Source organism: Molossus molossus, unplaced genomic scaffold (genome assembly GCF_014108415.1).
Source record: "Molossus molossus isolate mMolMol1 unplaced genomic scaffold, mMolMol1.p scaffold_m16_p_4, whole genome shotgun sequence".
Taxonomy (NCBI): domain Eukaryota; kingdom Metazoa; phylum Chordata; class Mammalia; order Chiroptera; family Molossidae; genus Molossus; species Molossus molossus.
In genome coordinates, this window is record NW_023425377.1 from 45,288,785 (window position 1) to 45,316,641 (window position 27,857).

The following is a 27,857-nucleotide window of genomic DNA, read 5'->3' on the forward strand; positions in this document are numbered from 1 at the left end:
TAAATGGTGTTGGGGAAAATGGATAAGTACATGCAAAAGAAATGAAACTAAACCACCAACTTACACCATACACAAGAATAAACTCAAAATGGAGAAAAGACTTAAACTTAAGTCATGAAACCATAAAAATCCTAGAAGAAAATGTAAACAGAAAAATCTGAGACATCACATAAAGTAGAATTTTCAATGGTACAATTGCCTATGGCAACAGAAACAAAGGAAAAAATAAACAAATGGGACTACATCAAACTAAAAAGTTTCTGCACAGCAAAAGAAACCATCCTCAAAATAAAGAGATTCCACTCTTTGGGAGAACATATTTGCCAATCATACATCACATAAGGGGTTAATTTCCAATATATAAAAAAGAACTCATACAACTTAACAAAAGAAAGACAAACAATCCAATTAAAAATTGGCAAAGGACCTAAATAGACACCTCTCCAAAGAGGACATACAGATGGCCAGGAGACATACGAAAAAAAATGCTCAGTCATTAATTATCAGAGAGACGTAAATTAAAGCAACAATGAGGTATCACCTCACACCTGCTAGAATTGCTACCATCAATAAATCAACAAATGACAAGTTCTGGTGAGGATGTGGAGAAACGGTACTTTAGTACGCTGCTGGTGGGAATATAGACTGGTGCAGTCACTATGAAAAACAGTATGGAGTTTCCTCAAAAAGTTAAAAATGGAACTGCCATTTGACCCAGTGATCCCACTTCTAGGAATATACCCTAAGAAGCCTGAAACACCAATCAGAAAGAATAAATGTACCCCTATGTTTATAGCAGCACCATTTACAATAGCTAAGATCTGGAAACAGCCTAAGTGCCCATCAGTAGATGAGTGGATAAAAAAACCTGTGGGACATTTACACAAAGGAATACTATGCAGCTGTAAGAAAGAAGGATCTATTTATCCTTTGAGACATCATAGAGGGACCTGGAGAGTATTATGCTAAGCAAAATAAGCCAGTTAGAGAAAGACAAGTATCACATGATGTCACTTTATGTGGAATCTAATGAACAAAATAAACTGATGAACAAAGTAGATCCAGAGACATGGAAGCATGAAATAGACTGAAGATCTCAGAGGGAAGGTGGGGGGAGAGATTAACCAAAGAACTTATATGCAAAAATACATAAACAATAGACAGAGACAATAGCGTGGTTAAGACCTGAGGGGTGCAGAAGCAGGGTGGAGGGGGTCAATGGGGGACAAAAGGAGGGACATCTATAATACTTTCAATAATAAAGATACATTTTTTAAAAATTCAGTACTAATTTCAGCTTAAACCTTTTAAACATTAAGCATCTATTGAATAAAGATCAACTTTTAAATATCTGAAGGGTTAAATTGCTCATAAATTTTGTATTCCCAAGGAGAGTGGAAAGGCAGAGGAAAAAGCCAGGACAAAGAAAGGACTTAGAGTTCCAAGCCTGTCCTTTTGTTCCAAAGGCAAAAGGCTACCAAGTAAATGGTACCTTCATGGGAGCCAAGAATGTTAAATTTCACAGTGCAACCCAGGGTCATTAGGGTCTCTCGCTTCCTGATCCTTAGGTTCGAGTTTGCTAAGGAGCCCACATCTTCAACATCTCATTTCAAACTTAAGAAAGAAAGAATCACCCAGGGAGCTTGTCAAACATGAAGATTCTGATTTAGCCGTCCTGGGATTCTGCATTTTTAACAGGCGTATTTGAGTAAAGACAGCACAGAGGACTTGTCTAATGAGTTTGTGCACAGCTGGAACTGCCTTGGTCTGAAGCCTTCTCAGTGTGGAACCCCAATTACTGTCACTTTTCTGTGCTGATGCACTTTGAACCGTCTCGGCAGGCCCCTGCTCCCTACTCTCAGGCTTAATCAGCACAGTTAATCACTCCTATTCTTTGGAAGTTCTCCATTCATTTGTCAGGATTTCCATGTTTTGACACCAAAGAACTACAAGCCTTAAATTGTGTGGGGGAAATAGTTCCACATCCTGGTGCACACCTGCCATCTGGTGGTGAGAGTTTAACTGCGAGGTTGGAAATTCACAGGATCCTTTTTCCTTTTTGTTTCCATGCTGCCAAATTGTGCCTTTTCTGGCAGGATTGAAGAGTTTGAGATATTCAACCCTGATGTTGAATCTGGACCTGCAGGTTTGCAGGACGGTAGGGTCTCCCCCAAATGGGTTTGGTGTCAGCTCCTGTGGAACTGGTCTCCTGTCTGGACTGCAGAGGAGTGGGAGCTTCCTGGGACTGCCATCTAATTTAGGGGTGATCCAAAAAGCAAGGTCAGAGAAATCAGATCCTCTACTCTGGAGCACTAATAGGGAAAAGATGTTCTATCAACACTATTTGCTAAGAAAGAATAATTAATCCATGAACATTCTTAATCACGGAGTCTAGGGTTTACCTAAATTGACAAAATGGTGCAACCTGATGGCATTCTGGGCACACTCTTTTTGCACTTATTTCAATCATGCATTTTCTGTATTCACCCTTGGAGATGGGCTGGGAAAGAACATGGCTGTGAGGTGGAAGAGAAAGGAGATCGCCTTCTCTTATTTTGTCAACTTCTAGAATACACCAAGCTCTCACTGAAGTCATGAGAAAGTAAACACGAGGGGAGAGGTGCATGCAGAGGTTTCGATCTAGGCTCTCACTTCAGATTTTATTCCAGTACGTCTTCTGATGGTCCTGAGCTTCCATCTCTTCTCTTGTAAAATGCAGGTTTTACATTTAATCTCACAAGATTATAGTTGAGATGAAATAAGATTGTGGAGGTGGGAAGGTTTGGAAATCAGGAAATGTAGAAAGTATGATTATGTCTGTGATATTTATATCAGCCAGAGATAGCTCAAACGAAGGCTGGACAGAAACGTTCAGTATGTGGGCAGAAGGATGGGGTGACGGTTGTCCAAGGGCATCTACCAGGAGTCTTTCTGAATAACTCAAAAAATGGCTCCAAAAATTGTGCATTTATGTGTTGATGATGATAAACATCAAAATAAAACTTTTAAAAAATGGGTTTAGAATTAATCAAAGTAGTGTGTGACCATTATATTTAAAAAGAGAAAACAGGAACAGTAAAATTATTGTCTTAATGCTTAAGTGATTATTCTACATATGTCAGCTTTTAAATTATATATATATGTTTTTATTGATTTTTTAGAGAGAGAAGAAGGGAGAGCTAGAAACATCTATGTATGAGAGAGACATCAATCAGCTGCCTCTGCACGCCCCCTACTGGAGATCGAGCCTGCATCACAGGCATATGCCCTGACCCGGAATTGAACCAAGACCACTCACTCCATGGGATAATGCTCAATCCACTGAGCCACACCAGCCAGGCTAAATAATATATTTTAAGAAATAAGTTTAGTTAACTGCTATTTCATTAATAGTGATTAATAAAGTTTTAAATCTAGCCTAGCCATTGTTTTACTATTCAAGAAATTAAACAGTAATCCACTAACTGTGAAGCTAATTCAAATGTGAGGGATTTTAACACATTTCATAATTTGGCAAAACTAACCAGTTTAATCAACACAAGAATTCTTACTTTCTTCTCTTTGTCAGGAACTTGAAAACCGTAAGTATAGTGTAAGTAAAACTGTGTGAGCCTCGACTCTCATTTCTTTGGCCAAAGAAACAGAAATTATTTTTTACTAAAAAACTAATTTCCTTATTTTAAGATTTTTAATTTCAAATTTTTCTTTTGAAAGAGAACCTTTTGTATTTGGTTTTTATATACACATGGATGCATATGTAACAAACACATATATAGTTCTCTGTGCATGCTATCTCTATGTATTCTGTCTCCTTTCAACAGGCCCAAGGCATCGAGAAAAGAGCACTGTGAGATGCCATGTACCTGAGGCAGGGAGGAAGATGAGGCAAAGGACAGATTGCGATGGAGCCGTGAGTGAGGACAGGGCAGGAGCAGCACACGGGATGTTTTGTACACTGAAGAAGAGAGAGCCCCAGTTTGGTGCTATGTTTTCCATGTGCAGAGAGTGCGATTTGATCAGGTACGGGAGTCAGAGTGTCCATAAAAGGAGGGCAGAACAACTGCTCTGGTTTCCAAAGTTGCTTACTTTGGTTGAATATTCTCATTTCAAGTTGGGCAAGAGCCCATACTGAGTGATTATTTGGAAGGAACCAAGTTATCTTTCCTCTAAATAGCACAGCGTGTTCAACTTGTGGGCATGTAAGTACAAATCTAGAGAGGTTGCAATTTAACAACCCCATCTAAATACAATTTGAAAAATTATTTCTCACATATGATAAAATTACATCTTTAATTATATGAGAGGAGAATTTAACAACTGATAAACAATGGACATAGAAAAAAGAGGAATTAAAAATATTTAAAGACTCTTGAGAGAGATAAAAATGTAGAAATTCAGATCATACCATATGTAAAACAAGCAGCAAATTGTTAAATATTCCTAAAATTTTAAACAATTGACAAAGTTAGGAATGGGGTCATCTCTCAGAATTTCTCTGCCTTTAGCATATTATTTGTAGTGGAGTCAGGAGTTCATGCTGATGGTCCCAGCTCTGCCTTCAAGTGTCCGTCTGACTCGAGGACAGTCCCTTTTCTGCAAGATGAGAAGGTATTATCAGCATTAATGGTTGTAAGGAATTCTTGGCACCTAATCTAACTATTCTAATTACAGGAGCGTACTTGGGCCTTTACCAAACTGCAAAATGTCCCTTTTGGAAAATGCCTTTTCATGGGCTGAAAGCTGTCACAGTGCCTGTTACCACCAGATGGCAGGAGTGCACTCTGAATAAATGGAGCAGCCAGGAACCCTTTTTCTTTGTTTTCCTTTCTCTGAACTCTCCACTTGGTGGCAGCAACATGATACAACAGGATCACCTCTGATGAGTTACATAAATTTAATATTCTTTGGGAGCTGTACTTTATTTTTTATTTTGAATTTTTTTAAGTTTATTTAAACCAAACTGACACATACACCGAGGAGCAAGATCTTAAATTATTATTATTATTATTAATTTAAATGTTGACACATTCAGAATCATTACTTAAGCATGAGGACAATAATTTCACTGCTCCTGCTGCCATTGTTTTCTTTTTAAAAATATAATGGTCAAAAACTTCTTTCATTAATTAAAAAAATTTTTTTTCAATTATGTTTTTATTGATTTTTTTTTTTTTTCGGTACATGTCCTTAGTAGGAACCAAACCCAGGACTCTCTGGTCCGCAGGCCGACGCTCCAAACCGGTCAGGGCTCTTTCATTAATTTTAAACTCATTTAAAAAAATGTCTTACTTACTATCATCAACACATAAATGCACTTTTAGAAAGTATTCATGGTTGGATTCCCTTCTTCTAGAATATGCCACACGATTTGCTTTTGACCTCCCTCACCTTAACCTAATATACAAAAACAAAACAAAACTTGGGGGGGGGGGTTCACCTTCTAAATAACCTAGGAATGATTACTATTTGAAATCATTATTACTTAAAAAATTTATGGAACCAGACTTTCTTACTCAAATTTACCCAAAAGAAAAGTGACTAAAGTAGTCACTTCTTTGAAGATAGTATTTATTATTTGTTGACCACCTATTATGTGACAAAGATTGTGTGACAAAGATTTTATTTAAATACTTTAAAAACATTAGTTCGTTGGATCTGGATTGGCAGGGTTTTTTGGTTTTTTTTTATCCTCACCCGAGAACATTTTTCCATTTTTTGTTCAGATAGAGTGAGGGAGAGAGAGAGAAACATCGACGTGAAAGGGACACATCGAGTGGCTGCCACCCGCACAACCCAACCAGGGCCTGAGACAAACTGCAACCGAGGTACCTGCCCTTAGCAGGAACCAAACCTGGGTCTCTCTGGACCGCAGGCCGACACTCTAACCGCTGAGCCAAACCGGCCAGGGCTGGTTTGGCAATTTTTAAGAAAGCCTAGATTTTTAATTTACGCCTTTGTAGTGCCATCATCTCTATATGTTCTATGACATTATTATGGCGTTTCTGCTTGAGCCATTTCAAAGCCCACAGTGCAGAACTGGGACTGCTTCCACAGTATGATTTCAAGTGCACACAGGATGTATTCTATTTATGACATTAACCCTCTCACTGGGTTAATGTCATGTAGTTGCATAACATTAACCCAGTGAGGGATAATAATATATTTAGATTCTTTAGTTACGTTAAAGGCTGAAACGCAGATAGGTTTGGGAGCAAAAGCAAAGTAATAAACTCATTCATGCTGAAATACAAACGGTGAGAGATGAGTAGGGCGGAGCTGGAGAGAGTGGGGTACCAGGTGTGCGGCTCTGCAGAAGGGAAAGGGACCGAGACGGGCCAGGGCTCAGGCGAGCAGCCCCAGGCTCCCGTGGCTGCCCCTCTCCCCGCCTTTCCAGAGCCTTACCTGTACCTGGCCAGAAGCAACCTGCTGCGGCACAAATTCTTTCCACGTGTAGCACAAACCTGAACATGTTTCGAATTCCTTGGAAGCAAACATTGGGCAGTGAAGCTTTGAAAACAGAGTATAGAGTTGGCTCTTGAACTGCGCAGGTCCCCTTGTAGGTGGATTTTGGCAATAACAGTTGGCCCTTTCTCTCCATGGGTTTCACATGCACAGATTCAACCAACTGCGGATGAAAACAGTGTTTTCGCATCCCCCACCGCAGATTCCCAACTGCAGACAAAAGTACTGTTTTCAAACTGCGCTTAGTTGAATCTGTGGAAGAACAGGCCTGGCTGTAGTACAGGCCTGCCTGCCTGTGCGGGGTTTGGCGCCCCTTAGCCCTGTTGTTCAAGGGTCAACTGTAATACGAGTGGTTGTCTAGGAGGTGTCCACAGTGCGAGTGGAGCCGCCATCAGGAAGCCCCCAGGACGTTCATTTCTTCTATTTCAGTTCTAAATTGGACTAGAACATATAGTAGAGGAGGGGAGGAATAACAGGGCAAGGACTGCAAATAAGCTAAGACAATTTTGGGGCACAATGATTTTATTGTACAGTAAAGCTGCACTTTAATGTACTTTATTTCAAGTATCTTTAAGAGAAATACAACAAAATGATATGACAACCCCAAAGGGCAAAAGTTGACTAATGAGAAATAGAAAAAGTCCCTTTGTTGTTTCTTGCACAAGATTGAAAAAAAAAAAAAAAAAGAGCAGAGTGGAGATGAGGGACAGTAGGGAAGTGAGTTCTAGGAGAAAGAAAAGGGTGATGACTTGATTCATCTGTGGCCAGAACCATGTCCCCAGATATTTGCAGGCAATGTGATATGACTCCCGGGAGCCAATAAGCTAGTGCATATCCATAGTAACAACTGCCATGAACTGTGCAAATACTTATTAGGAGTTAGCATCGCTCTTCCCTATGTCTAGTCCCTAGGCCAGCCCTGCTGGGAAGACAATAGTATTCTTTCTCAGGAGAGAATAACTTGCCCAGGGTCCAACAGTTAGCAAAAGACACAGTTCGGATTCAAACCCTGTTCTCTTTGCAGTATTTCTTCAGCTTTTCTAGGGCCTTCCTCCCTAAGCCATGGCTGGTGAGACACACTAACTGACTGCCACCAGGGGTCACACTAGCCAATTTGGATCAATTAGTAAGCACAATTGGCTCTAAATGTAATCAACTCTGTAACTACCGCCTATCCAAATTTAGGTCTACTGAAATTACACCAGGAAACTGGGGCATTATAAAGGATTACTGGGAAAATAACAATACATTTGGAGAAAGTCCCAACCCCCCCCCCTTTTTTTCTGGCTTAAACAGGAATAAAGGAAGGTAAAACAGCAGAATTCACCCCAATAGCTGCAACCAGAAGCTGCTACCCTGTATGCCTGGCAGTTGGCCAAAAAATTATCTGCTCAACTTTCCTGGTGATGACAGGAGGGTGAGGGTGGCAAGGTAACAGTGTTTTAAAAACAAGGTTAATGTAGTTTGAGCATTAAGACAAAATTGTTGACAATTGTTGGTGCTGCTTTGTTCTCTATTAGAGTGTTGGTTGTGGTTGTACATAGTTACTTTTTTTGTGGTTTCAATCCCCAGAATTCCTTCTTCCCAAAGGACAAAGCTCAGACTGGAATTCTTATACAGGGTTCAGAGGACAGAATGGAGAAAGCAGCGGATGTCAAGCAACATTTATGTTCTATAAGACAATTACATTTTAACTGTACGGTCAACAATGCATTCACACCGCATGAACATGTTTTTCTGCAAATGTTTATTTGGAAAAAATTTTAAGATATTTCAAGTGGCTGTGTCTGCGGCAGTTTATTTAGGTGAAAAATGTGCTAACAGTCACTATGGAGACCAAGATGCAGGCAACGAGGAGCAAAATCAGACCTATTCGACAGTATTTTGAATGCTTCTCTTGTTCCTCCTCCTTTTTCAATAATGTATCAAATCCAGGTGTGTACATGTCTCCCAACCAAAACCGTAGGTCATTAGGGTTTTCCTAAAAAAAAAAAAAAAAAAATTACATGGAGAATAGGCTCAGTCAGTAATCAGTACAAGCTTGCAGACAAGACACTCCCAGAGGCACTGAAGGTCTGTGTTCACACTGTCTTGGATGAGGCTTAAGTGTCTTGACTCAGATAAGAGAGGCTAGGCTTCCCTGAACAGCACAAACACTTAAGGAACGTACAACCTCCTGCCTGACCAGAGATCCCTGCTGCTCCAATCTGTAGGTCTGTGTGAGAATTCATTAGGAGGCCTACGTGATTTAACTAAGTTGCTCACACAAAGAGTGTTTCTATCATCTTTTTAGCCATTTTAGTGTCTCTTACATCTCATAAATAGTGCATGTCAATCAGGTTAGTGAGTTGAAATTAAATTAAAATTCATTCCCTGCTTCAGTTGAGACTTAGAGGTTTGATTTTGACAGCAAGGTAGGGATAAGCATGTTTGGTAAGTTTTTCAGTAAATCCAGAAACTGATTTCCATGGGAGGAGGAATAAGACTAAGAGTTCAGGGACCCTTCCATGCTTTGCAGGTTGCCGTCCCCTTGTGGAGGGTGACAGCACGTTCAAGGTGCAGAAACTTTGGCACTATTTGACTTCTTCAGGAAAGGATGCAATACAACCTTCCCCACATCAGTGCCTCATCTTCGTTTCAGCTGGGCAGAATTGTCTTTAATTCATCCTCATCCCTGTGTCCAACAAATCACCTGCAAACTCTACTGTTCATATATTTTTTAAAATCTTCTATTATATCCAGCTATGGTTCAGTGCTAGAGATTCAGGGTCTGTGTCTGGATCCCAGTAAGCACACAACAAATGTATGGTGAATGATGAAACTCGGTTTTCAAGAACCACTTTGTTTTTTCTCAGCTGGATTACTGCAATGGCTTGCAGCTGGACTGCCCACCCTCTCTCTCACTCTGTGGTCTCAGAGGACTTCGAGTCAGCCCATTTCCATGGCCAGCTTTGGGGGTCAGTGAACTAGTTTCAGCCGTCCCAATGTGCAGCTGGGAGAGCCATGTGCATGCCTATAGGGGCTGGGTGGATTCTGGCCATGGCAACACAGTTCCTCTATCACATGGTTACTGGTTTCAATTTCCTAGTTTTAGAAAAACTAAAGTATTAAAATAAAATTTGGGTGACCTGTACAAAAGGAGAGATGATTTAAAAATCTTTGTTTAAATCTTAGCATTCTTTCTTCCTTTTATTTGATGGATAGTGGTTTGATTATTCTGATGCAAATACGAGTGCTGCTGTAGTAAAGAAACAAATTTCCTTTTTGTCCAATGGCATGAAGATCTTTGCCAATTTTAAGCAAAATTAAGCCAAAATTAAGCAAAATTAAATTTTGCCAAAAATTAAGCAAATTTACAAACACAAAAAAAACAAACAATAAGAAAAACTTTGTCTGTGCTACTCTTGTCTTTCATTTTGTGTGTCTCCTACTCAGAGGCCTGCGCTTTGCCTGCGGGGTCAGTGCCTCCGTTCTGCAGTGAGAACTTCCAGGATGAAGACCATCCTCTCCCTTTCTGCTACAGCTGGCCTTCAGAGCTACCTATGGGGCTTCGTTTCCCCTTTCTTATTTATAAAATTAGAAATTTAGAAAAATGAGAGTGGCAAAAAGAACTTTAAAACTTTTATGGTTCGTAGTGGTGAAAAGTTTTCAGGAAGGTTCTGTCTGCTAATTAAGAGATACCGAAAGGGAAGGTGATGGGAGAAGTTGAATTAATGAGATATAGAAAAAAATTATAATAAAAACAAAAGTCATGACTTCCAGAAGCATCCCTCAAGAATAGTTAGTGCTGACTTCCGGTCAAGATGGCGGCGTAGGTAAACGCGGTATCGCATCCTCCCACAACCACATCCAAGTTACAACTAAACTACAGAACAACCACCATTCAAAACCGCCTGAAATCCAGCTGAATGGAAGTGCTACAACTACGGAATTAAAGCAGCAGCCACATCCAGACTGGTAGGAGGGGCGGTGGCGGCACGGGCTGGTCCCACACCCACGTGTGGCGGATAAAAATCAGGAGGACACCTCGGCTGGGAAGGTCCTTCCTGAGGACTGAGGGGTCCCTGTCCCACACCAGGTGCCCCGCTCAGGGTTCCAGTGCCAGGAAGAGAAATCCCCATAACTTCTGGCTGGAAAAAACAGCAGGAACTGAGGCTCAGGGAAGCTGACGCGGCTGGAGCCCCAGGCAGCTCCCTAAAGGGCCCGCGCACGGACTTATCGGACTCTCTCCCTCTAAGCTTGGAGGGGAGGCAGCTCGAGGGGCACCAGAGACATACAGGGAAGAACTGAGCTGTTTGGCACTGGAGCGAGGGCTGGAGAGGGGGCTTCCTTGGGGACAAACGTTCTGTCAGAGGCCTTTGTTCCTTTGGTGAGCCCTTCCCGGGGGCGGCAGACAGAAGCCATATCTGGGACTCCAGCAACCTGGCTCACACTAGTAGCCCCGCCCTGCTGACTCCCTGAGGCCCTGCCCCACCCAACTTTCAGGCCCACCCAAGCTGTTGCCAGTTGCTTAACCATAGGATTGGCCTGTCTGGGATCCTGCTTCAGGTTTTCCTAAAAATTTTCAAACGTGCAGCATCTGGTCTCAGCGAGCCCCATACCTCGTGTTAAGTAATACACAGAAACAAACACAGGGAGGCAGGCAAAATGAGGAGACAAAGAAATAGGTCCCAAATGAAAGAACAGAACAAAACCCCAATAAAAGAACTAAGCGAAATGGCGATAAGCAACCTAACAGATGCTGAGTTCAAAATACTGCTTATAAGGATGCTCAATGAACTTAGTGAGAACCTCAGTGAACTTAGGGAGGGCCTCCAGAGCATAAAAAAGGACCAGTCAGAAATGATCGATGCACAGTTAGAAACGAAGGAGGCTTTAACTGAAATAAAGAATAATTTACACAGCTTCAATAATAGAGTATGTAAATCCAAGGAGCAAACCATCGATTTGGAATATAAGGAAGCAAAAAACGCCCAATCAGAACAGCAAAAAGAAAAAAGAATCCAAAAAAATGAGGATAGTGTAAGGAGCCTCTGGGACAACCTCAAGCGTGCCAACATTCGCATCTTGGGGGTGCCGGAAGGAGAAGAGAGAGAACAAGAAATAGAAAACCTGTTTGAAACAATAATGGCAGAAAACTTTCCTAACTTGGTGAAGGAAACAGACATACAAGTCCAGGAAGCACAGAGAGTCCCAAACAAGATGAACCCCAAGAGGCCCACACCAAGACACATCATCATCAAAATGCAAAAGGTTCAAGACAAAGAGACAATCTTAAAAGCAGCAAGAGAAAGGCAGCTAGTTACCTACAACGGAGTTCCCATAAGGCTGTCAGCTGATTTCTCAAAAGAAACTTTGCAGGCCAGAAGGGAGTGGCAAAAAATATTCAGAGTGATGGAGAGCAAGAACCTACAACCAAGATTACTCTATCCTGCAAAGCTGTCATTTAGAATCGATGGCCATATAAAGACTTTCCCAGACAAGAAAAAGTTAAAGGAGTTCACCACCACCAAACCGTTATTATATGAAATGATGAAGGGTCTTTTTGAAGAAAAAGATAAAATATATGAACAAACAAAATGGCAATGAATACATATCTATCGACAATGGAATCTACAAACAAAATAAACAAGCAGAACAGAAACATTCTCATAGATACAGAGAACATTTTGTTGGTTGCCAGATGGGAGGGGGTTGGGGGAATGGGTGAAAAAGGTGAAGGGATTAAGAAGTACAAATTCATTGCTAAACTGACAAACCTCAAAGGGAAAGGGGCTGGGGGGGGGGGGAGAAATAAACCAAAGAACTTATATGCATAACCAATGGACACAGACAATAGTGTGGGAAAATGTGGGAGGGAGGCGGGAGTGGGGAGGAGGGAGTCAATGGGGGGAAAAATGTGGAACATCTGTAATACATTCTACATTCAACAATAAAGATTTAAAAAATAAATAAATAACAAGGGGAAAAAAAAAAAAGAATAGTTAGTGCTGAAGACTAGCATCAAGAGGTCTATAAATGAGCCTGTGGCCTGAGGGCCACTGCTTTGAGGTGAGTGATTTCCCTTCAGGACGGGTGGGGGAAGCCCGGTGTTAGTAAAGCAATATAGCTATCATCCCATGTTTGATCTTCCTAAACATAACTCATGGAATTTGTCCAACAAAAAATTACTCCTCACTGCCAGTAATGTTCAATTTCCTTATTCTTACATTCAAACATTTTCTTTTAGTCTGGTTTTTAGCCTTATTCTCTCATTATTCCATTACTCCAGCAAAATTACTGCTTACTGTTCTGACAAACTCTCACTTTCTTGTATTTGTGCCTTTTTTCTTGCTACTCCTGACAGAAGGGCCCACCCTACCTCACACTTACCAAACCTTCTATGTCTTTTGAATTTTCCACATCCTTTTAGCCCAGCATAAATGAACCTTTTGTGAAGCCTTTTTTATAATCCAATATGATTTTGTTCTCTTCTGAAACTGCACATCACTTTCTATAACCATGACGGGCACACGCTTCCATCTCCTCACTCTGTCTTGTTCTCTAGTTACTGTTTGCTATTTTGCTCAATTAAATGAACTTTTTGAGGACAGGGACATTAATATTTATCTTTATAGTCCCTTGTCATTCGTGTAAACAACAAAGAGAAGAGAAGGGGCTCTCGTGTATACTCAAGACATATTTGTGAAATAAATCAATACATTTCCCACTTGGAGGAGGTGACTTCTTAGAGGCTGAGCTTCAGACTCCTGATAAAAACACAGGATTATTGTTGCTATGGGGGAGCATCTTTTACGGAAACTTCTCCGGAAAAGAGACTACATTAAGAAGGAGAGATGTTAAATCTGCTGGGAGATTAAGAAACTTCAGACTCTGGAAAATGAGATATCTTAAGGAGTGCGCATTTGAGATTTTAAAAAGTGTAAGATTTTAAGAGATCATAAGGCTGTCCCCTGCAAAAGAAAACGTCTTTCTAGATGCTTAAGGCATGAACAGATATGCATACGAGGTACCTGGAAAATGTCAGTCCTTCACAGCCATAAAGCAGCAGACAAAAAGCCCAGGGCAGCTCTCCAGCTTTTTTTTTTTTTTCTTGGTACCTCTCCTAGCAGGAACTGAACCCAGGACTCTCTGGACTGTAGGCCAATGCTCCAACCGCTGAGCCAAACCAGCCAGGGAATGTTTGCTTTCCTGCTTTTCAGGTATTTCTACATCTTCTATGTGATGGGTGACCTTAGGTGGGGGGAGGGGGCCTAAATTGGGTTTAAGCTGGGTGAATGAGTTCATTGCATACTTTTCCTGTGTTGAAATGCTTTTCTTTTGTTTTGTTACTGAGACACAGGAAAGACTCCAAAATGTAAGTCTGCAATCTTAAATCACGGAGTGGGCTTGAAATGAAATGATCTTTGATGAGAACTGCCTTGCACAGTGCCGAAGACAGAACATTTTATAAGTATTTTTAAATACATGTAGAACAAGAGATTCATAAGTATTCATGAAGATAAGTGGTCACACAACTAGGGGAAATATACATAATTTAGCCAATTAATTTTCAAAAACCTTTTACCTTCCAGGTAAACCTTGTTTCTGTGCCATATCCAATTTGTTGTAAAACTCTAAATAAATAAATAAACACAATGACAAAAAGAGAAAAAGGGAAGCCAGAGGCTCAAATGACCTGAAACCTGCAGATTTTGTGCCTAGTGAAGAGTACCGATCACCTCAATATCCATGTCATTTAGGAGTATTTAACTGATTTCTCCCATCACTGAAGAAGCTGATTCTTTGCTTAGAGTACCTTCAGATGCCCAGAAAGGTTTGTGTGCTGGGAACGCTTGTCATATTCCTCGATGGTCCACGAAGGATTCTTTTTCCTTTCTTCCATAGCTTCCTCCAAACTTATGTCACCATATAGTGGGTTATTCTTTAGAACTGATGAGAGAGATGGTGGGGGCCTTTCTGCAGAGATAGCACCCGTCATACTGAATCCCCTCATGTGTTGAGCAGTGAGATTCTTCTTTTGTTTCTGTTATGAAGCATAGAGACAAGGTTTCTCTTACTAATGGGCCACTGATGGCAAAGAATGCAATGTGAAAGAACTGTATCTAAAATGTGTTCATTCTTCCTGGAAACCCAACAGATTAGGACAATGAATGAGAAAAGAATTCTGGGATCTAGCTTGAACTAGAATTCTATTTAATTGAATTCTTTCTTTGCCTGTGGTCTTGTTTGGCTTCAGTAATCATTCATTAAAATACTATTTTATAACTATGGAGAAAGAACACTGTCTTTAATTCAAATAGTAGAATTCTGAACAAAGCCGTGTTTTTCCACCTCACTTGCTTTGAGATTTAATGACATTTTATTTCTATCTGTGCATTCCATGACTGATAAGAATAATATTTAATATTGCTTTATTAATCCAGCAAAATCAAAATTAAAAAGCATTTTATAGACATGCCTTGGCTTTCACATAAATTCTCTTGGGACCCCCTATTGCAGATATCTTGGAGAAATAGACTAACTTTGCACAGCATTCCTCTATGTGTATACAGACCAGCTGGCTATTAAATGGCTCTAATACTGACTTTTCAGATTAAAAAACAAAACAAAACACTTTTTTATTGAAGCATAATATGCATAAAGACAAGTACACATATCATAAATGTATAGCTCAATAAATTTTTACAAACCAAATAAACTTAATATTCTAGCAAGGAACAGAACATTACCAGCATGCCTCATGCTCTCTTCTAGTCACTATCCCTCTCCCTGCCCAAAGATAAACACTATCCAAAATTTAACAGTGTAAGTCAGTTTGGACTTTTTTTTTTTTTTTTTTTTGCATTTTAGATAAATGGAATCCTACAACATGAACTTTTGTTTGTCTAGTTTGACCTCAGATTTTACTTTTACTTTGTCTTTTTTTTTTTTTTCTTTTTTTTTTATGACTACATAACTATCATGCAGGTAGAAAAATTTTAAATTAAAACTTGTTCTTTGGGGCATAAAACTAGAAATAAATTACAATAAAAATACTCAAAAATATTCAAACACATGGATGCTAAATAGCATGTTATTAAACAATGAATGAGTTACAAATGAGATCAAGGAAGAAATAAAAAAATTCCTGGAAACTAATGAAAATAAACACATAACAACACAAAATCTAAGGACACAGTGAAAGCAGTCCTGAGAGGGAAGTTCATAACATTATAGGCTTATGTCAAGAAACAAGAAAAATTTCCAATACACTCTTTCAGCCTACAACTTAAAGAATTAGAGAGAGAACAAAAAGAAAAACCCAGTTTAAGTAAAAGGAAATAAATAATAATGATCAGGGTGGAAATAAATGACATATGGTCTAAAAGAACAATATAAAAGATCAATAAAAGCAAGATTTGGTACTTCGAAAAGATAAACAAGATTGATCAACCTTTAGCCAGACTCACCAAAAAACAACGAGAGATGACCCAAATAAATAAAATCAGATATGAAAGAGGTGTGGTAACAACTCACATTACAGAAATACAAAGGATTGTAAGAAAATACTATGAACAATATGTCACCAAATAGGACAACCTAGTCAAAATGAAAAAATTCCTAGAATCATACAATCTTCCAAATCTCAACCAGGAATGGTCAGAAAACCTGAACAGACCAATAACAACTAAGAGAATTGAAGCTGTAATCAATAAACTCTCAGCAAACAAAAGCTCTGATCTAGACAGCTTCACAGGGTAGTTTTATAAACATCCAAAGAAGAACTAACACCCATTCTCCTCAAACTATTCCAAAAAATTCAAGACAAAGGAAGACTTCCAAGCTCTTTCTATGAGGCCAGCATACTCCTAATTCCAAAACCAGATAAAGGCACTACAAAGAAAGAAAATGACAGGCTAATATCCCTGATAAACATAGATGCCAAAATCCTCAATAAAATATTAGAAAATCAGATCCAGCAATATATCAAAACAATTATTCACCATGACCTGGGGAATTTACCCCAGGGATGCAATATTGGTACAATATTTGCAAAATAATAACTGTGATACACCATATCAACAAAATGAAAGACAAAATTCATGTGATCATATCAAGAGATATGGAAAAAGCATCTGACAAAATCCAGTGCCCATTTCTGATAAAAATTCTTAGCAAAGTGGGAATAAAGGGATCATACCTCAACATAATAAAGGCCATATATGACAAACCTACAGCCAACATCATGCCCAATGAGCAAAAATTAAAAGTATTTTCCTTAAGAACAGGAATGAGACAGGACTGTCCAGTTTTACCACTCTCACTTAATATAGTGCTGGAAGTCTTGCCACAGTGAACAGACAGAAGAAACAATAAAATGAATCCAAATTGGAAAGGAGGAAGTAAAACTGTCATTCATTGCAGATGACATGATATTGTACGTAGAAAACCCTAAAGACTCCACCAAAAAACTTCTAGACTTAATAAATGAATTCAGAAAACTAGCAGGATACAAACTTAACATGCAGAAATCAGTAGAATTTTTAGACAACAATAATGAACACTCAGAAAGAGAAACTAAAACAAAAAAAAATCTCATTTACCATTGCAACAAATAAATTAAGATAACTAGGAATAAACTTAAGCAAGGAGGTAAAGGAGTTGTTCTCAGAAAACTACAGGACACTGAAAAAAGAAATAGAGATAAAAAGTGGAAGCATATACCACGTACATGCATTGGAAGGTCAACATCATTAAAATATCCATACTACCCAAAGCAATCTACAGAGTCAATGCAATCCCTAGTAAAATATCAATGGAATATTTCACAGATCTAGAACAAATACTCCAAAAGTTTATATGGGATCAAAAAAGACCCCAAATAGCCACAGCAATTTTGTAAGAGAAGAACAAAGTTGGAGGGCTCACAATACCAGATATCAGGTTATACTACAAAACCATTGAAATAAAAACAAACAGCTTTGTACCAACACACGAACAGCCATGTAGATCAATGGAACAGAATAAAAAACCCAGAAATCAACACAAGACATTATGCTCAATTAATATTCAACAAAGAGGACAAGAGCATACAATGGAGTAAAAACAGTCTCTTTAATAAATGGTGTTGGGAAAATTGGACAGATGCATTCAAAAAATTGAAACTAGACCACCAACTTACACCATACACAAGAATAAACTCAACATGGGTATAAGACTTAAATGTAAATTGTGAAACCATAAAAATCCTAGAAGATAATGTAGACAGCAAAATCTCAGACATCACATGTAGCAAAGTGTTCACCAATACATTGCTTAGGGCAAGAGAAAGAAAAAAATTAATAAATGGAACTATACCAAACTAAAAAGTTTCTTCACAGCAAGATAAACTAGCATCAAAATGAAAAGGGAAACTGCTATATGGGAGAATATATTTGTCCATGTTACCTCAGACAAGTGGTTAATATCCAAAATATATAAAGTACTCATACAGCTCAACAAAAGGAAGATAAATAATCCAATTAAAAGGGGCAGAGGACCTAAATAGACACTTCTCCAAAGAGAACATACAAATGGCCAAGAGACATGAAAAAATGCTCAATGTCACTAATCATCAGAAAGATGCAAATTAAAATGACTATGAGGTATCACCTCACACCTGCCAGAATGGCTCCCAACAACAAATCATCAAACAACAAGTGCTGGTGAGGGTGTGGAGAAAAGGGGACTCTAGTACACTGCTGGTGGGAATGCAGACTGGTGCAGCCACTATGGAAAACAATATGGAATTTCTTGAAAAAAATTAAACATTGAACTGCCATTTGACCCAGTGATCCCACTTCTAGGAATATATCCTAAGAAGCCTGAAACACCAATCAGAAAGAGTATATGCACCCGATGTTCATAGTAATATTGTTTACGATTGCTAAGATCTGGAAACAGCCCAAGTGTCCATCCCTAGATGAGTGGATAAAAAAAGCTATGGTACATGTACACAATGGAATACTATGTGTCTGTAAGAAAGAAAGGACTCCTACCCTTTGAGATGACATGGAGGGACCTGGAGAGTATTATGCTAAGTGAAATAATCCAGTCAGAGAAAGATAAGTATCATATGACCTCACTTATTTGTAGAATATAATGAACAAAAGAAGCTGATGAAAAAAATAGATCCAGAGACATGGAAGTAGGAAACAGACTGACAAACCTCAGAGGGAAGAGGGATGAGGGGCAGGAAGAGATAAACCAAAGAACTTATATGCATATATGCACAACCAATGGACACAGACAACAGTGCAGTGAAGGCAGCAGGGTGTGGGAGGGGGGAGGAGAGTGTCAATGGGGGAAGAAAGAAAGGACATCTGTAATACTTTCAACAATATAGGGTAAAAAGAACCTTGTTCATTGGCCAAATATAATTGAGAAGGAGCAAAAACTAACAGTGTAATGCTTCATTTATCATGGGGCATCAAGGGAGAGGAATTCCATATTAGTTTATTTTCAGAAATAAACTTTTTGAAACTTAAGAACACTTAAAAACTGGTAGCAGCCCTGGCCAGTTTGGCTCAGCGGTTGGAGTGTCGGCCTGCGGTACAGAGAGACCAGGGTTCGGTTCCCGCTAAGGGCACGTACCTCGGTTGCAGTTTGTCCCCGGCCCTGGTTGGTCGTGAGGGTGGCAGCCACTTGATGTGTCCCTTCACATCGATGTTTCTCTCTCTCTTCCTCTCTCTCCCTCCCGCTCTATCTGAACAAAAAATGGAAAAATGTTCTCGGGTGAGGATAAAAAAAAATAATAAGAAAAATAAAAAAATAAAAACTGGTAGCAAATTTAATTAATTTATAGAAAATTTTTAAATGAATGCATTTTACATATTTTAGTCTTCCAAAAGAGCGAAGACTCAATAACAGCAATAAATATTCCTCTGAGTCATATTTATGATCATCAATAGATTGATTCTCTCAGCATCTATTGGAGTATGTAGGTCATGTTAAACGTGTATTTATATTAGCTAAGTTGTAAACTAAGATTACATAAGTTTCCTTCTAAAATGGCTGGTAGTCAAAAAATATCATCTGAATAAAACCCTTTATATTCTCTTTGGTCTTAAGTTTTCTTGATTTTCTTAATCCATGCATTTTTTTTTTTTTTACATAATTAGAGATCAACTTTGAGATCTCTGACTTTACTGGGTTGTTGGTCTCCTCAAAATCAGTTTATATTCTGTAATACTGAAGTTTGCAATGAAATAATAAATCATCTTGACTGAGCATTTGTCTTTAAGATGGATGACCTCATGAAAATGTTTCTGAGTTAAGGAAAACAATTTGATATAAAATTTAGATCATTTCAGGTTAGCATAATTCTAACTCAAGTTTTTTGCTTCAAGGCTAGACATCTTTGATCATTTATGAAGAGCAATAATTCTTCTGACATTGATAAATTGGCTTAGTCAGTTTTCTTGCTTGCTAGACTATTCCTTGAGTTTCTTAAACAAGAAAGTTTTATAAATGAAGAAACAGTTTTAGGGGTAAAGAAAAATACAATCTATAACAATGTATAAGGACCTTGAAAAACTAGTACACAAAATATAGCAAAATAAACAGAGCTATATTTTAGAAAGACATGCAAGCCCTTAATTCTAAAAAATATTCTTGAAAGTCTGAGGTTTCTCCTTGATCATGATGCCATTTATTTTTGTGTTGCATGACAATCTCATGCCTGCAAGACATGTGTTTAGAAAATTAATAGAATAACTTTATTAAGAATTTCATGGCTGGATAGAAATAGCTGTTATGGTTGGGGTTCATTCATACTTTAATGAATTTTTTCAAATACCTTAAGAAATGAAAAAAGAGCTTTGCACAGTGGCAGTATCGTAGCCAGTGAGGTTTGTTTTTCCGAGGCATGATTAAAAAAAAGAAAGAAAGAAATGAAAAAAGCATGTATTTGATTCCAACTCTTCCAACATTTTAGATAGATTATATTTAGCAAAAGAAAACTCAATAGTAGTTCCATCATTTTAGTTATATGGATTCTAAAATAATTTATATTTTTAAACATTTATGTAAGAAGAGTACTACTTCAAAGCTTACCTAGACGTTTTGGCATTAACCATTATTTAGTCCATTTATTCTTTATACTTTATTATTTATACCATTTATGTAAAAGTAAGCTATCATTTTATAAAAGGAGTAAAATAGAACACATATTTAGACAAACAAAAATGGAGAACATATAATTAATAGGCCAATAAAGAAGAACTCTCTAAAAAAATCTCTTTACTTCAGGTAGAGTAAAATTAATACTAGAAGGAAAAATTAAGATGCAAAAACAAATGCTGAGCAAGAAAACAAAAAGGTAAAAAAAATAAAATTGATATGTATATGTATAAATCTAAGAAATCATTGATTTTGTGGTAAAATAGAAATAATAATCACTAATATATGATTTTTAAAACGAAAGTCAAAAGATTGAACAGTAACAAATTTAACAGATTTTTTTTAATGAAGACACTAAGAAATCATTTTAGTGAGAGGATAGAGATATTACTAAAATATATATTGCTTAATTCAGTAGAGCAGTAGAAAAAAGACAAGAGAAAGTTGAAAAAAAGCAACATAAATAAAATAAAGAATGTGAGGAACAGGAAGTACCTCAGGAAAATAGGAAAAAAATTTAGAAATAATCACATTAAATGTAAATAGATTAAATCCTCTATTTAAATGACAGAGATTGTCAGATCAGCTTAAATATCAAATTCAATTATGTAATATTTACAAGAGAAATACCTAAAATAAAAAGACTCAGAAAGAATAAGAGTGAATAAATGTAAAAAATAAATATATAGCAGGCAAATACAAACAAATGAGAGCTGGGTGTTGTGGTTCCTGATTAAATTCACACCAGGTATGTTTTTTCTCCCTGATCACATGTAACTGTCTTTCCAGTCTGTCTTGAATTTAAACGGGGGCCTGCTTTTTTCTAGTTGATTATGTGTGGACAAAATAACAGAGACAACTTTCAAGCCTAGCTCTTTAAATTTACCACAAAATTTTTGGCTCACTTTTCCTCACTCTCCGTTGTGTCACTGTAAACTAGGGTCTGAGATGACAGAGCTAAAAAAATATATAAAGAACTTGAAGCTCTGGGTTACTGCTTGGAAAAGAGCTGCCCTTAAAACATACCTGCCCTTTCTCAGACTTTTCATAAGCAGGAATTTTTTCCTTTATAGTAACTGATAGTTTGTGGGGGTATTTATCATCATAGTGTAGCCTAGTCTACCCTCCCTAACACACAAGTGGTATCTCGAAAGTCCACAAATGTGTGGCATTGGCTTAGCAGTCAAGTACTGTCCTGGAAAGGAGTAAAGTGGTATCAGAAGCTGAAAGTATGCCTATTCACATCCTACAACGAAAATAATTTGGTAAAAGTATCATCTGTGGCCACTGGAATCTAATCATCTGTAGCTCTAGGAGAAATACTTGAAATTATCAGAGCATTCATGTACATATAATGATATTACAAGAATCAGAACATTGGTGTAATACAAGAAAGAAATGAGATTAGAGAAAGAACTAGACAATATGCAAAAATAAATGAAAGAGAGTAAAGAGAATTTAGAAATTTTATGTCTTTTATTGTTTAACACCTGATTGTTTATAGACCCCAAACCCTGAGATACAGACTTTTTTTTTTAAAGCATTGAGCCAAAATAGCCCATTAAAATGTCTCAGCTGAATGAAGTGATTCAGGGTAAAGATCATGTTAAGGGTGTGATTTCATAATTCCTGACAGCCTCCAAGTGGTTGTCCTTGAGTCAAAGGATAGAAAAAAGGAGGCAGAAAAGCCAGGATTACATTAACAAATAGCTTACTAATTTTTGTAAAATGTGTATTTACATAAGAAACCACAAGCCTATACCTAAAAGTTTTTGATTGTTTAAAAATAAAAACAAAACAAAACAACAATAACCCTGGACCTCCAAATATCCATGAGTAGGACTAAACTTTGAACTCTATAAAGGCTTGAAGGAGGGCCCACTTCTGATATGGATAAAAAGAATGAAGAAGGGGAATGTCTCCTAGATGGTGGAACCAAGGACTATAGAGAACAAGGCATCAGGAGGTTTTCTAAAAAGCAGAAACATCTCAATCAATCTTCCCCACCTTCGAGGAAGAAGGCCACACAAACTGTTCCCAATGGGATCTCAGAATTACTTTGGAATGGTGACTGCGGTGTCTTTCACTTTTTCCATTCAGCAGGGAAGAATTATATATACATATATGTATATGTGTTTACCAGAATGATCAACTGTGGCAGAGCCTGGCTAGATACTCACCAAATTCATTTCTTTTTCATAGGCATACAACAGCCAAGCCAGGAAAGGTGATTAAGAAATAAACCTAGTAAAGAACATTGTCTAAAAGTCAAGGGGAGAAGAGCCTCTTACCCTCGGTCTTTTGCTCCAGCTCACAGGTTTAGTGTGGAATGTTCCTGGGTTCTGAAATAGATGTGATAGAAGTCAGGGAAAGCTATAACAAAGAGATTAGTCAGAAAATATTCTGAAGTCTAACTACTAATCAGAAAAAAAAAGGCCTACCACAATATCTGCAAAAACATATTTTATCATTTAAACTAAATAAAAATTCAGCCTTTTCTTTTCATTACTTGTTTTATAAAGGGATTGGCAGAAATATGCAGAATACAATTCCAAATGCATGTATCAGATACATGCCCCAAATAATTTTAACAACCAGAAACATTAGATTTTGGAGAAAGTTTGCTCATTGCACTGAGATGAAATTTGTTGTGAAGCTTCTTTATTTCTCCAGTGAAAGAATTTAAGGAGTATAAATACAGTAAACTCAAGAAATATTTGCTCATACTCTGCACATACAGGTGGCCTATTGACCTGCACAGAGGGAGTTGACAGTGTCCATTGGGTGCCTGAGAACCTCGGTGCTCACTTTTCTTCATGCACCGTATTGCTTTAGCTCATATAAAAATGGCATGGGGACTTTTCTCTGAAAGTAAAATATAAATTTTTAAAAAGCTTAAATATAAATAAATCATAGATATAAATATGATAAATATATTAAGAATTCAACTTCAGCGCAGCTGGTCTGGCTCAGTGGGTTGTGCATCAGTCCATGGACTGAGAAGCCCTGGTTTGATTCTCAGTCAGGGCACCTGCCTGGGTTACAGGCTCAATCCCCAGTAGGGGGCATGCAGGAGGCAGCTGATCAATGTTTCTCAATCACATAGATGTCTCTCTCTCTCTCTCCCTCTTTCTTTCCCTCTCTCTCTAAAATATTAATAAAAACATATATTTTTTAAAAGAATTCTACTTCATATTTGGTATCTAGGGGATCTTTGTTGAGTTACCAGTAATTCTGAAGGCAATGTTTGTAGGTTAAGTCCTTTGACATTCTGTGAGTCCCAAACATCACACACCTGGGTGGTGTGACTCCAATGTATAAGCTGACACAACTCTGAAGTTTGTTTGGATTTCAGGTGAGTATAAAATCTACTGCTTGAGTTAGCCACATAGCTTGACAGATGTATTGACTATATCCTTCAAAACCACCATCTACACACACACACACACACACACACTCACACCACACACCCCTCCATCCACAGTATGAATTAAAAAATGTAAGTGGTGTTATCATCTGCTGTTTTCCAACTGAATATTGGCAAATGATTATTATAATGATAATAAAAATAATAATAATGCATATTTCTTGTACTTGTATAGGAAACTCTTTTTTTTCAGTCATATTGTTTTTATGTCATATTTTATTTGTTCTTACTCTTTAGGAACAAAAGAGTCTTATCCAGAATAAGACAGTTTGAAAGTATCTGTTACAGCCCTTGTTCAGTCCATGCCTGTTTCTTTTCACTTGGGAAATTAGGATAATATTCATTTTACAAGGGAAAAGAAATTGAGGCATGGACTGAATAGAGGCCAGCCGAAACAGACATCCCTCAAACTGTCTTACTGTGGCTAGAATGCAAGAAACCAAGTTTCTAACCTCTTTATTCAATGTTCTGCCCATTGTCCTAATTTCCTCCCCAATACAGTGAGGGCTTTAAATTAAGAACCATTTGACAATACCCCAACACTTCAATACACTGGTGTATACTGCACCTTTTTCCAGGTATCATTACAGCTACTTAAAACTTTCATGTGTCCATTTATTTTAGATTTATTTTTTATCAAATGAATATATCACTCTCAGATGTCAAGATCCAGCCAAGGACAGGAGAATTACTTATTGATATATTGCAATCTGAAGTAGTGAATATAATTGTTGTTACTCATAATTTATACCACACCTACCCAACTACCTGAATTTGTCATAGATTTACACCCCCATGTATTATTTCAATAGTAAATTGGCCTGTGTCCAGTCATTTAATATTTCTTTATAGGTTAAAAGGATAACAAAATCAAGTTTGTCTGCATTTTACAATAACCAATAACTTATTCAAAGACATAAGAAGCAGATTTTGCCTCCTTGGTTTTTCCTTGAAAAACTATTTCAACCCATTCGAGCTTATGGAAAAAGATACCCTTTAAAGTTTTGCATTTCATTCAGGTTTAGAAATAACATTCAACAGAGCTTGAAACTGTGAAGTTCCACATGAAGGAAACAGGTCAACTCCAGTACCAAACAAAAGATGTTAGATGTATGTGTTCCAACCTCAAAGGAATTTATTGGATATGTTTTCTTAGACTTAACTTCATAGCAAAGGAAAGCCAAGGTTTTCTTAACTGATTTTTGAATAATTTTATTCCATGATATAAACAATAAGGAAGAAAAAGGAGGAATTTCATTGCACTTAGCTTAAAACTAAACAAAACACAAAAACAATAACCAAAAAGGTGCATATGATGGGCGGAAGGAAAGATGCAAAATTTGAAAAGTCAGTTGTCATAATAAGCTGCCTTACCATGGAAATAAATTAAAACCCTTAGAGGTGGAGGAAACATAATCATTTGAGTGTACTTGATTTTGAATGATCTCATGATAAAGGTCCCAAGGAGCCCACAAAACGCACCACAAAGGAGTCACTTTACATGAGGACTCACGAGTAGCAACTGTTTCTTAAAAGAAAACAAATTTCTGTTCAGGGAATTTGAACCACTCCAAAGGATTTAATGACTTGCAGGGGTTTGTGGGTCAGTCACATCTGTTCTGAAATGCAATGCTTCTTCCTGTTTCTAAATGGACTAACCTTTAACCCCATTAGCCCTCACATCTTAAAACAAAGATTATTCCTGTTTCATGAGCTGTGCAACAGTCAGGGCTTTTATGTTTATTCCAGCACATGGAACTCATCACAGCTTGATTCTCTCTGGTCAGCAAAAAGAAGGAAGATGCGAAAGAATAAAGCAAGAAATCAAATCTGCATTAGGCCTGAAGATCTGATTGGCATGTCCTGTCCATATGGACACCTGTGAAGAATAAGAGTATCCAAAATAACAGTGAGCACTTTTCCAAGTTGGAGAGTTCCTTCTATATTCTTTCCTTCTGTATCATTAACTGTCCATTCTTCTCCTCTGAGTCTCTGCTGTATAAAATGAAAGGCAGTTGGTCTAAACGAGGTGTATGAGCTCCCACCTCAAGCTTCTGATGCTTCAGGCGTAGAATACACCAAAAAAATTGAGGCAGGTTTTCCCTCCAGAGCCTTATTTGCAAATTGGTTTGAAAAGTTCTGAGGGGGAGGAGTAAAATGAGGGCCAAGCAAACTCGAAAGTGAAGCCTGTCTGGGAAGCTAGTGCTTGGAGGAGAATGAATGGGTGGGAGAATTTACATCTTTTATAAAGTGATGAGAGAAAGTCTCATGTTAAAGAAGCGAGAAAGACCCTTTCTCTAAGGCAAGAGTGAGGAAGCTACCTCGTTCTCTGTTCCCCGCAGCCTTCCTTCCGCAAATGCTAAAATGGCGAGAGCAAGAAAGAGGGGGGCCCCGCGCCGGCCTCTCCTGCCCGGGATGGTACCTGCGAGTAGACGAGGTTTTGCCAGTGCTGTGCAGCGGGGTAGCTCCCACCCGGAAACCTCGCCAGGCTGGCTTGCAGAAGGGCTGAGTTCCTCATTAACAACTTCACATCAAGCTGTAGGAATTTGTCAGGATGGTTGTTATTTGGCAAAGCAGAGAGATCCATGTCTCGTTCTTCTATGGCAGGAAACAAAGGCCAGTGAGGCTGGTCCGTCAGACTCGTCCATTATTAATCAGTCTGAGGATTCTGCGACTGGCATCTGAAACCAGGTCTCTCGGCTGTACTCGGATGGCACGCTCAAAATGACACATTAACACACAGGAACAATGCCACACCCTGCCTAATCCTTCACATCACACACACACACACACACACACACACACACACACACACACATTTAAGGTACTTGAATGGGGCTACACTCATTAAAATTAATAGGATGCCAAAATTGGATATGTGTAGCACTTAATGCTTCTCCATACGGTCAGAAATAATAGTTTAATAAAGAGGAACTATTCTTTGGAGAAAGGCTGCCAGAATTTCAGTATCACAGTTCATAATTTGGAGCACTTGAGATAGTCACCTATAGAGACATTACTTGTTTTTTTTTCTCACTGACCATTCCTGAGCCAACCGGGCTGATTTGGCCCTGCCTACCAGCCTCTCATGTGATACGCAAGATCTTGTTTCTTCTCCTGTTTTGACTCCCAGAGTTTCAGGCTCATGTGAAACCTAACCGTGTTTAGCTTGTCAGCTTCATTCTAAGAATTTGCTTCTCAGTTTGCTATGGTAATTTAGTGTCCCAACATACGGCCTTGACCCATTCACAACCTGAGGTCCTTTTGACTCTCTTCCTACCTGTATAAACTCCTACGAAGTGTTTTGGTGTTTACACAGTACATTGGAATCAGAAAGGACATGCTGCTGGGTTTGGATGACAAGCTGTTCTAAATGAACCCATCTGCTGTGCCCGGAGCCAAGGTGGGAGTGAAGCTATGAACAGTGTATTAAGTCTGGAAGAGATGATGACTTGAATGGAGATAAGCTCTCTCGTCGGAAGCCATTCTGCCTAAGGCAACTCATACTTCTCAGTGGGAAAGTACTGACTTCCCTCTAGAGAAAGCGGAAACCTTCCCACTTGTGAGAAGGCAAAGGATAGACACATCAGCAGTTCTAAACGACATAAGTAGTTTGCTATGTTTGCACCTCTGTAAGCCCATCTGACTCAGCAGGAAGGTTTCTCTTCCAGGGGGAGTGGGGTTACATGTGGAACATATCAGCAGCAGATTTCAGAAGAGTGTCACAGAGCTTATGGGAATCAGCAGCCAGGATGTTATCGAACTGAGCAAGACAATGGAGAGTACTTACCTTCTTTGTAGCAATAAGCACAAGGGTGTTAAAAAT

The 27,857-nt window shown here is 38.3% G+C and overlaps 1 protein-coding gene across 1 annotated transcript; it reads right to left on the reverse strand.

Annotated features, from left to right (window-relative positions):
- Window positions 1–8,263: 8,263 nt before the first annotated feature.
- Window positions 8,264–26,618, reverse strand: MINAR2 (membrane integral NOTCH2 associated receptor 2). Its single transcript, XM_036281619.1, has 3 exons — window positions 26,454–26,618; window positions 14,261–14,488; window positions 8,264–8,443 (listed from the first exon to the last, which is right to left on the reverse strand). The coding sequence occupies exons 1-3, from the start codon at window positions 26,616–26,618 to the stop codon at window positions 8,264–8,266; spliced, it is 573 nt and encodes a 190-aa protein (XP_036137512.1).
- Window positions 26,619–27,857: the final 1,239 nt, after the last annotated feature.